The 12,122-nt window shown below is 31.6% G+C and overlaps 2 protein-coding genes across 2 annotated transcripts; one reads left to right on the top strand and one right to left on the bottom strand.

Annotated features, from left to right (window-relative positions):
• The first annotated feature begins 371 nt into the window (after positions 1 to 371).
• On the top strand, positions 372 to 3,975 carry NCBP (Putative cap-binding protein). The gene is made up of 6 exons (XM_028066573.2): positions 372 to 636; positions 1,436 to 1,531; positions 1,630 to 1,734; positions 1,883 to 1,960; positions 3,382 to 3,501; positions 3,585 to 3,975. The coding sequence occupies exons 1-6, from the start codon at positions 463 to 465 to the stop codon at positions 3,714 to 3,716; spliced, it is 705 nt and encodes a 234-aa protein (XP_027922374.1). The 5' UTR covers positions 372 to 462; the 3' UTR covers positions 3,717 to 3,975.
• Positions 3,976 to 6,495: 2,520 nt separating this feature from the next.
• On the bottom strand, positions 6,496 to 11,536 carry CSD3 (copper/zinc superoxide dismutase 3). Its single transcript, XM_028067824.1, has 7 exons — positions 11,308 to 11,536; positions 11,109 to 11,210; positions 10,532 to 10,627; positions 10,402 to 10,433; positions 10,057 to 10,132; positions 7,165 to 7,218; positions 6,496 to 6,661 (listed from the first exon to the last, which is right to left on the bottom strand). Exons 1-7 carry the CDS (start codon positions 11,399 to 11,401, stop codon positions 6,633 to 6,635), a joined length of 483 nt encoding a protein of 160 aa, XP_027923625.1. The 5' UTR covers positions 11,402 to 11,536; the 3' UTR covers positions 6,496 to 6,632.
• Positions 11,537 to 12,122: the final 586 nt, after the last annotated feature.

Below are 12,122 nucleotides of genomic sequence, written 5' to 3' on the forward strand. Positions count from 1 at the left end.
GATTAAACCTTTTTATTCTATTGATTTGTTCCAAATGATTTCTGCAGACAAACAGAAAATTACAAAGTAACTTTTTTTCAAAAATAAATAAATAGTAAATATTTTTTTTCTTTTTCTTAAAAATATACCATATAATTATTTATTCAGTACAGCAGAAAAATGAATAAAAATCTATTATTGTCCTTGCCAATAAATTACTAGTAACTTGTAAAAATATCACAAAAATAAAAAAACATGACACATACAAACAAAAACACGATAAAATCTATGACATACAAATTTTTTATCCAGTAAAACAAAACTGAGTAAAAATAAATAAAAAAGGTTAAATTATTTCTGAACTGAAGCTACATATAAAGCTTAAAAAACCCAAGTGAAGTTCATTTCTCTGATCTAAAAACCTTAACGTTGAACGCAGAAAGGGGGAAAAGGGGATTAGGGTTTGGGAAGCAGCGAGCGATTATGGATTTCACAGCGGAGAAGAAAGAATCAGAGAACAACAGCGCCAATAACCCCGAAAACGCTCATCAAACGTTAGATTCTTCTTCTCAATTGGCGTCGGCAATTGATTCAAACAGCAAAGAAACCGAAGAACGACAATCGCGTGAACTCAAAGCTGGTCTTCACCCTCTGAAGGTTTTTCTTCCTCACTTTCATTTTTGTTTCTTTGCAACTGAATCGCTCTTAGCGCTATCAAAAATCTTATTATTAGTACTATTATCAGTTGTAGGAGTAGTAGCACTTTTAACTCTGAGGCAGTTATGGTCTTTTACTCCTATCAGAACGATAAGGTGAAACTTCAATTTTGCGTAGAGAATGAGATCAAAAGTATATGGAGAACTGCATCTAAGTTTTGTCTGTTATAATGCGATTGTTCCATGAATTAGGTTAATTTTGACTCATAGCCTCATCCGTGGTTTGCAATGAGAAGTTTGGTAATTGATTGATTTCTAGGATTTTTTTAGTTTTTGGGATTTATTGGAGAGTTAAGGGTGTAACCAAAGCTTGCATTAAGTCGTATACATGTTGAGGTGCAGTGTAATGGCTTAATTAAAGGTTTTGGATTGTGGTTATTTATTTTTTTCCGAAGAACAGGATAACGGATTTGAAGTTCTGGATTGATTTTTGTTGGTTGTGTAAGGGTAGCATGCTTTGATTTATCCCTGTCTCAAGGATCTTTCAATTTGATGTTAGGAGTGTTCTAAATATGGAAGAGTTGAATGGCTGCTGTGTTGGATGCTTCTTCTTTGAAGTAGATATATCAGAGATGCACTTTGAATTTGATTCAGGGTCTTAATTTTACATGCTTGTTGATTATGTGTCAAAGTTATGTTTGTTTGGCTCTATCCTTTCTCCTTCTTGGAGAGCCTGTTTGTGCTACTAGACATTTTTGGTTGTTGATATAGTTTATGTTTGTGGTGATTTCTGTGAGCAGAACAAATTTGTCTTTTGGTACACTCGTCGAACACCTGGGGTTCGAAACCAGACATCATATGAGGACAACATAAAGAAAATTGTTGAATTTAGTACGGTGAGGTCTTTGCTTTGTTTAGAGTTATAGTTAAATATTAGTTCATACTTCGTAACATATATCCTTACTTTTGTGATTCTATGATTGTATGTTAATAGGTTGAAGGATTTTGGGTCTGCTATTGCCATCTTGCCCGTCCTGCTTCTTTGCCTAGTCCCACAGATTTGCACCTTTTCAAGGAAGGGATTCGCCCTCTATGGGAGGTATATACTTAAAATTCGTAGCTGAAGTTGCATTTTCTGTCTGATTGAGAATTTACAAGCTGTTCCATTCTTTAGAAAGGGAACCAGGGATAAATGTGTGTTAGATTTGTTTTAATTTTCACTGACACAACATTTTCTTTTTCTGCAGGACTCTGCTAACTGCAATGGTGGTAAATGGATTATACGGTTCAAAAAGGTTGTCTCGGGTCGTTTTTGGGAGGACCTGGTAAGTGCAAATATTTTCATCTCCGATATTTATTTATTGAGTGATTATTTATCTTCGTGCTTGCATCAAATAGTTTCACTGAAATTTGGTTTTTGATAGATCCTCATGGCATGGTTTGATATATGTACTTGATCCCACTCAATTCTATAACTCTTGGTTGTGGTTATTGGTGACTAAATTTTCCATTGAAATTAGGGGGATGTCAGTGACAAGCTAGTAACACTCGTTTTAACACTTGATTAAATTTTATTGAAAACTACAAAAGTATGGGTGAGACTCATTAGATAAGAAGTGAGGACGTACCAAAACTGTGATTTCCTATAAATATCAGCCTATAATAGACTATGTCTTGCTAGCATTTCTCTTAAAATTATAAAGTATTCTGCTCATTGAAATGATTTATGGACCTCAATTGTTTTTGTTGATTTTAACCTCTGAAACTGAAAACAGAAACCTAGGTTTTGATTCCAATTTATGACTTAAATTTTCTTCATTTGTAAAGCATGATTCCACAGGGTTGTTCATAGTGCATTCATTTGAGGTTTTCAAGATTTAAGCTCAACAAATTTGTTTGGGGATAGGGAAATGTTTCTGAAGCCTCTGTCAGCAGTTTGTTTTTTAAAAATTGAATAATGAAAATGAAAAGGAATACTTGTTTTTCTAAGTTCGAAGAGTGGGTCCTCTAGTTTCTGCAGCTCTGGGAATGACACCAGTATGGACTACATATTGGATCCAGTAGACCTATGTATTTCTTGTGGGGAAGATTTGATATATTGAATGTAGTGTTAACCAATTTCTGCTTTCATCTTCAAAGAATCATTTACCAAAATGGCTGCCCTCAATAATTTTCTTTTGCTTTGTTTGTCCCCTTACTTTGTTGAGTGATATAACTGTTAAGCTCTTCAATTTTTCTGGAGGTTTATAGATATTCAGCCTACCCTATGTGCAAATTGAGATCCAATAGAAGGCAACCAATTCATTTTTGGACTTAATAGAAACATTGAATCCTAATCCTTTTAGAAGGATCAGGGAGTGGGGGTACCTGGTTCGTTGGTCTTATAATTTTCATTCGTGTTTCTTATTGTGGAATAATGTTGAGTAGCTAGGCCTGGATTAATTCTACTTGTTACTTGAATTTGCCCAAACTACACTTTGTATTTTTTTCACCCCATTGATATAAACAGTATGTAGTGACAACTTAACAAACGTATGCCCTTTATTTGGTTTACATATCATTTTATTGCTTAGGTCTTTCCTTACATTTTTGTAAATTTTAGTGATGACTTTGACCAGCTAAATTACCATGTGGAATCTGTTGGAGGAATTGATTTCGTGATCTACACCATTGATGCAAATTATATTTTTCTTGCATAATTGGAGACTTAATTTTTAATAGTATTATTACACATGGCTAAGTGCAGGTTCTTGCCTTAGTGGGTGACCAATTGGACTATGGGGATAACATATGCGGTGCAGTGCTAAGCATTCGTTTCAATGAGGATATATTGAGTGTCTGGAATCGCAATGCTTCAGACCATCAGGTTGGCATTTTAACTGAACCTATTTGTTTATACTTTATACATTCATGCATGTTCTTAGTATTGTTCCTGCTTTCTCATTACAGGCTGTAATGGCCCTGAGAGATTCAATCAAACGTCACTTGAAGCTTCCTCACAGCTATGTTATGGAGTACAAACCCCATGACGCCTCTCTGCGAGACAATTCATCCTACAGGAACACTTGGTTGAGAGGGTAGATAGATGTAGAACCGTGTTCTCGCCAGAATCCCTGCAGTGGAAGCTATATTGCATACTCTTGTAGCTTCCATTCAGCCAGTGACATCATTGACTACAGTCAATGATGGTGGTTGTTCCAGGACTGGTTTGTCTTTTGAATTCAATGTACAACTACATTGCTACTTTAATAGAGTTTCATTTGGTTACTTGGGGTTAACCCTAATTCTGTGCAATGTGTCTCCTAGTTTCTGTAAATAAACTTGTTTGTGTTGCTTTTCACCGTGCTTATAGACAGAATCATGGCCTCTTCCATCTGATAGATGATAGGGTACTCCTGTAGTGCATTTCTACATAAAGGCCTTAATCCTTTAAACTGAAGTGTTGCAGGGGCTTCTACTATCTCCATTAGAAATGTTGCATAACGTTTCAATCCTGAACTCTTTAGAGGGTGATACACTCGATTGTTTTTTGAAATTCTAGAAGTGCTATATGCTCCTTCTGCATTACCAATTGCTTGTACTTTTATTTATTGAATTTATAATAATAATATTAAAATGATTTTGTGGTTTCATATTAAAACAATGTATTTGACTAAATTGAATTTAGGTGTATTTGATTGTGGTTTCAAATATTGGGATATAAACAAAGTCTTCATAGATTATAAAAGAATGTGAAGGAGAATAGTATGGCTTAAGTGTCTGGAAGAGAAAAATTAAATGGTTATTTATTTTCATACAAGAAAGGAATTGTTTTATAACGAAATATGTTTAGGTGATTTTTTAAATAATTTCAAATTTAGAAATTTATGAAAATAAATAAATTATTTTAGGAATTTTAAATTATTTTATTTTATCATCTTTCAAATCTTTGGTTGGGATATTGTTAATTAACTCGGATAAGAATATTGTTGATTTGACATAATTTGTTGATGTTTTAAATAATAGTAGGATTATTTTCTAAGTAAAATATAATCATGGTTATTTATTAATATTGAAGTTGTTTATATCCTATGATTTTTTTAATTGATGTCACTTATTGATTTTTCTGATTATAATGTAGGTAATAATTAATTTTCAACCAACATTAGATAACTGTTATTTTATAAAATATATGGAAGAATTTATTGATTTATAACGTTTGAAAGGATTTCATGGATTTTTGGATAATATATAAAGTCTTACAAATAAAAAAAGCGACAAAAAAGAAAAATAAGAAATGATAAAGTTTGGATAAGTAAAGTAAATTTATTATAATAATTTTTAAAAATTTAACATTTAGATTTTATTTTGTTGTAAGAATTAGACAAACACATGAATTGATCTTTCATTGAATTGGTTTGAAAATGGGTCAACTGTTAAAAAAAAAAGTCAGTTCACAGCAGGTCAATGACACATTTTTTAATAAAAATTCTTAATAAAACGTTATAATAATTTTCCCTTAAAATAAAAAATCTAAATTATTTGTCATTTTCTTCTCAAGAAGCTTGTTATTGTTAAAAGTTATTATTATATATTGTTGAACCTTAAATCTAAATATGTCTTTATATTTAACTTGTATGTGAATTTTTAAGTTAAAAGTTTATAAAATGTCATTTTTAGTTCTTACTATCATTATGAAACTATATTTGTATTTTGAAACTTTATAAAAGATGTCCTTTTTAGTTCTTAGTATCATTAAGTTATGATATTATATTTCTTTACTAAAAGTAGTGTGATTAGTTCTGTTTTCAATACATGGGATTTTCAATTTAATGTTATCTGAAGTAACAATTTTCCATCTTTGAAGATTCTATCTACTGCCTAAAAAATAATGTTTGAATCATTGAAGCTTCATTTTCAAATCTTCAATGCACACATCTTCCTCTAGAAATGAGCAATGTTACATTTGGTTTTGATGATACTAAACAAAATTATGAGTTATTTTTTTATTTTATGTGTAAATGATTTAATTCATGCATTAAAGTTGTTTGGGTTTATGCATCTAATATTCATTCTATGCATTTACAAAAACTTAAACCCTTTTTTTAAAGTGTTTTAGAACATAATAATTGACTATGACGGATGATTTATTATCATAATTGACATAATTAATTACTTGAACTAATTATGAATTAGCTGAACTAGTTATCGATTCTGTGGAGCTTGATTCAAACACAAGCTTCATGAATAATTGATTATGACCGGAAATAATCAATTAAATTGTTCTTATTAAATTTTCATATTCAATTAACTACAAAAGAAATGACCATCACTAAAAATAATCAATTAGATTTTTAGTTCTATATTGATTTAAAAGACTATATATATTTTGAAAGTAACAAGTCATACACAATTATAAATAATTTGTAATAGTTTTAAATATCTCTCCAACAGCAAAAATGTGTTTTGCTTCGGAAATCTCTAAGAGGATTTTGACTTAAAGATATTGAATGATAACTTGGATAAACGCTTGTTCTTTTCTTCTTTTTTTGGATTATCCATGATATAAACTGATATCTTTCCATGTTTTTTTAATTCTTAGTTGATTTTCTTTACACTTTAATTTGTTATTTTATGTAGTAAGTTTTATACATAATTTAGTAATATTTTTTACAAGCTTTTAAGAGGATTGTGATTTCATTTCAATAGGTGAAAGAAAAACATTCATAATATGATATTAAAAGATATTGAAACAATGCTCACTAAAATTTAGTAATTAAAACTATATGTAAATTCATTTACCGTCATATCCATCATATCAAATTCTTAGGTTCTTCTTTCTTACCATTTTCCTTGTTCTATGATCTTTAAACAAGTAACAAACTAACAATGTAGCAGAACATTATATTATCATAAGAGTTGCTATAACAATGGTTACAGTTTAACTGGAATTTCATACAAAAATCAAATTATATTGTATTAGCCATATGTGAATACATCATCTATAGACAAATTATCCTAAACGGATGATTGGAGCCCAATGATACCTGATCAACAATTAGCCTTTGTCAGGTTTCAGCATACAAAGCAAAAAAGCATTATGAGTTCAACCTATCATATTTAGAGTATATTTACATAAACTTCTTAGAAAATACCGATAAGATTAAAAATTAAAACAAACTTCTCCACAAAATAAGTTTAGCATATACATAAGCTAATTTATAGAAACATTCTCATATTAACTTCTCCAAAAATTGTTTTTTAACTTATGCAGAACTTAATTTTAACTTATTTCATATTTCTTTCTTTACTTTCTTCTATAAACCTTATGGATAATCACTTCAAGTATGTAATAGATAGTAACTTATCTTAGTATGACCCGAGAAGTTTTTATCATCCTGACTACAAGAATGTGTTTCAAAACTCAGTTTGACATGAAAAACAATTCATAGCAGAGGAACCAAACCACTTGCATGCAATGGATTAAAATAGTGGAAAAGATTATAGTTGGCTAGTGTCCAGAAACAATATGAAGAAAAGTGAGTATTACCACATGCAATTCTTGCACCTGCATTCCCAGTACTTTTGCTGAGTTCATGCCCACCTGTTTCATAATAAACAAAAAGTCAAAAACTCCAAAGATGGTGTAAGTTACAAAAACAAAACAGCGATTCCATAGTCTAGATCAAGAGATTTTAGTCCATCCTGAACTCCAGAAATTCAAACAAGCAAAAGAAAAAAAAATAAAAAATCATGTGTCCATTCTCTAGCCATCACTCAAACAAATGTTACTTGTCATTTTTCTGTAGACAACAACTCTCTATATTCACCCCTTTTTGTTGTTGTTTCATTCATATAATTCACAATACAATTTATAGACTTATTTTTCTGTCCGTTGTACTCACAAGGACTATAAACGGCTAGTACACTACCTACCCACAATGGCTAACTCTTTAATTACTATTAAGACTCCGACTAATTAATTTAAGTTTATTCTAAACCTAACAAAAACTCTCCCGTAAACTTAAATGCTTCTTGTATACTTCATCTCAGTTCTTTTATTCTTCATCCCTGATACATGTATAAAAATTATTCCAACTCTCATTTTGCAGGACAAGAAGTTATTTCATATAGACATAACCATTCCAAAAGAAACCTTCAGCTTTTATATGCAGTGGATCAAGGGAAAAAATCTACAGCAATGGACAGTACACGAACCAGACAAGAATTTAACTTTGAGTTCTCATTTAGAATGGCCCAAACTTCTGGACCTCCATCACATCCTTTCAATTGAGTCCTAAGCCTTAGATCTATAGGGATTCATATCAGGCAACTTAGGAAATTCCTAAGGTTCTTTATACTTTGAAAATATAATTGAACAATATTTAGAATCTTGAAATATGTGACCAATTTCGGAATCACTATTAGTGGAAAGGGCATCCAACTGCATAAAAACATGAAACTTAAGGGTGAATGGGGGTAATAGGTTGAGACATGTTTTGTTTAAATTACATTGAGCCCACATGTCATAATTTTATTAGTAAAATGGAAATTCATTTTCAGTCAGTTACCAAACTTCGGATATATGTATTGGTTGGTCCTTGAATTTATGAAACTTGTTACCTATTTATTAGGTTTGTCGAATGTAGGAAGATATTAAGAAGGCTTAAGAGGTCCACACACTCAATATGATATGATACCATGTTAACAATTAGAAAAAGACTAGAGAGGGATGATAAGAAAGGTTACCCTGGGGTGTGTTCATCATCTTCATCCTCTTTGCCTTTACATGTTTATCATCGTTGCTCTATATTGATGATTTTCACTCAAAGGCTCCTACTAATTCACTTGCTCTAATATCTTTATTTGCTACATAACCATCTTTGGTGATGACCTTGCAATAGCAATTACGAAAAGGTACTTGTTTCACTTTGTAGCCCTTGTATTTCTTTAATAATACTTTTGGCACGATACAAATGCTGGTTGGAAATGGAGGAGGTGTCAACTTAGTTCTAATGTCCGTGGTTCATAATTTTCTTAGTTCTCACCAGGCAAAGGTGAAGAATTATTGCACTTCATGCTACCTTTACTAAGTAACTAGTTCCTCTTTTTCTAGATATATCACCCATTGATTGTCACTGGATTTAGACAGTGAAAATTTGTCCAAGTGGTTAGGGTGATCATTTTATGGATAGCTTAATTTTTTAAGGCTTCACTCAAGTTTATGGTCAAGAATATCATGATACCGCTTCTGTTATATCTGTTTGTCTATTGCTGGCCACGGGTGTCGTACAGCCTTTATTTTAGCTAGACATTAAAAATGTGTTTCTTCATTCAGAACATAAAGAGAAGATCTATATAGAGCAATTTCCTGGTTTTGTTTCTTAGGAAGAGTCAGAATGTGGTTTGCAAACTTTGACAAGCTCTTTGTGGTTTTAAGCGGTCTCCTTGTGCTCAGTTATGAAGGTTAAGTATTGATCTTCAACATTTTGGCAGGGTTTGAAGTTAATCGGTTTATAACCAGGGATGATCAGGTTGACATTATCAACTGAAACAGTATTTATTCCATCCCTTTCAAATCAAAGATTTGGGTTCTCTCAAATACTTTTAGGTATCAAAGTAATTCAATCTAGCCATAGAGTTGTGTATCATAGGAAGTACGTATTGGATATTCTTGAAGAGGCAGGCACAATAGACTGCAAACCAACTTACCATCCTATGGATCCAAATATAAAGGTTCTTCCAGGATAGGGGAGCCCCTTTCTCATCCTTGAAAGATATTGGAGACTAATTGGTAAGCTGAACCATGTTACCATCACATGACCAGATACTTAATCTGTTGTTTCTATGGTGAGTGAGTTTCTCTAATTTCTTTTATGATACATTGGGATGCAGCCATTCGAATTTTGAGGCATGCAAAAGGGTTCTTGATCAAGGTTTATTATAAAAGAATAACGGTCATACAGATGTTGATTGGGTTAGGTTCCCTTTTGATAAATGTTCTCTACCTTGAGATATCTTAATCTTGTTGGAGGCCATCTTGTTCTTGGAGAAGTATGAGGTTTGAGGTTTTAGCTATATCTAGTGCAGAAGTAGAATATCATGCTATGATCTTGGTTCCTCACTTGCCTACTTAATTGCCTTGAATATTACACCAAAGCTCAAATATTCAACAAACATAAGAAAGGCACAGGTTTTAGACTACAGAGCTACTTAGGGTGTATTTTTAATAGAATGGTATCAACCAGGGCCATACCAGTATTTCACACATTAAGCTTACAATATCAAGCATGAATGGTACTGAATACCCATTTCTATCATAGGAAGATTACTTCAATGAAATTACAATACAAAAAGTAGGGGAAAAGAAAAGTTAGAATTCAAAGTTGGAACAAGAAGAAACCTAGTGAGCAAGTTTTGTGGCCAAATTTTAAAATCTTACCCTTTCCAAGATCATCAGGATCAGCATGCACAACAACAGCCCTCCCAATTATGGAGTGAACTCCAGTTAGTGGAATCTACATATTGAAAGTGAGAAAGGGAAAATTAAGTGTTCTAGTCCCAATTACATTACATTCAAATTTCATAAATAAAATTATCAACCAAGTGAAACAATACAAAGGAAAACCAATATTGCGCAATGCGAGTGCCTTTGAACATGTGATTGATTTACAGAGGGGTAGATTAAATCAAATCACATGAGATGATTCTCTAAAAGAACAAAGAGAACAAATTACGAAAATAACATTGAGTAACACCGAACAACACTCATATTTAAATTCTTTACCTGTGTATCTCTAATAGAAATCTCAGCAACTCCTGCAAAACAGAAAGCCCTTTGGAAATTTCCCAGCAGACAATTCTTGAAAAGTAGTCAGAAATACCAAAATAAATATGAAAAAGAAAGCAGATAATACCATCCGGCCCTGCAACAATGTTGCCCAAATCACCAGCATGACGCTCATCATCTGAAGGAGCCCCATGATCCTTCTTCAACGGATTGAAATGAGGACCTAATGCAAAGAAGTCAAAGCTAAAATTTGCCAGAAAGTTGCATGTTTAACTTATAGATTATTTCAAAGAAAAAAAAAAAGACTTCATTTTCATAGGTTTTTAAGTCAATATTACATCGCCAGCAAATCATATATATAACTGGCAAAGCAACTATTACAAAATCTTTTAATCATACGACAAATCATGATTGGATTTCAATGTAAAAAATAAAAATCATTAGACTCTCCATATTCCAATTAAACTCTTTTTTCTTTCTTTCTTCTAGCAAGTTAAACAATTGAATTATAACCCAACTACAGACACAAAACAAGTGAATTCAAAAAGAATTCAGGATTTCTATCACCCTTGTTTTTTTAACTCTTCTTTCTCAGTCTTCCAAATTAACAATTGTAAACCTTCCTTTTAATTTTGCTACAAAAGGTAGGTGGAAGAGGAATTGTACAAGTTTGATGATAAACAATGATGAAGAGAAGAGAGAACCGGTGGAGTTGCAGCCATTGGTGGTGTCACCAAAAGCATGAATATGGAAGCCATGAAACCCTGGTGACAACCCTGTTATTCTCCCTGTCACATGAGTGGTTCCTACACAATCACAATGAACCAGACCAATAAGCAAATCAATTTTCCAAACTGAATGTATAGTGCAGAGTCAGAGACATGAAGAGAGAAAGAGAGAGACCATTGGGGTGCTGAAGAAACTGAAGAGAACCTCTAACGTTGTTGTGTCCGATGATGAGAGCCACTCCTTTGGGGGTTCCGTTTGCAGCTTTCATCTTCTTTTCTGAAGATAGTGGAAAACACTAATCTGTGTTCTTGGATCGTTAAAACAACCACAAAAGGAAAATAAAGGGAATTAATAAGAGATTTGGTTTTTTTTACTCGTGAATTTAACTCGAGGAATATGAGGAAAAGGAAAATCAAATCCATACATTTATTTTCGTTTGGTTTAGAAATATTTTAATGTAGTGCTGGTGTATATGTAAATAAATGTTATGATATATATATATATATATATATATATATATATATATATATATATATATATATATATAATAGTATGTGTGAGGGATTCTATGAGAATAACAAATTATCATTCTCAGGGTTGTGATTGTGTTTTATGTTGGAAAAGAATATGGTGTTAAGCTAAACTAAATCAAGAGAGTAAATTGGTTTTTAATTTTTTTTTAAGAGATTTACTTTTTCTTAAACATTTTTGAAAACTGGCCTTATTATATAAGTGAATGTAATTGTTGAATTAAGATTGATAGAAATTACACACAAAATTAATACAACAGTAATGATATGTAAAGATAAAGAAAGAATGACAAAGATTACACAAAAAATTATATTATTTATAGTCATTTAATGTTAGAACAAACAAAATTTATTATCTTTTTGTTATGTTTATTAAATGCAAAATATAGATGATAGGAAACAAAAATTTAATCACTATAATAAAAATACTTTTGAATTTGGTTTTTTTTTTTTTTTTTT

This window comes from Vigna unguiculata, chromosome 4 (genome assembly GCF_037176805.1).
Source record: "Vigna unguiculata cultivar grain cowpea cultivar isolate G323 ecotype 2 chromosome 4, ASM3717680v1, whole genome shotgun sequence".
Taxonomy (NCBI): Eukaryota; Viridiplantae; Streptophyta; class Magnoliopsida; order Fabales; family Fabaceae; genus Vigna; species Vigna unguiculata.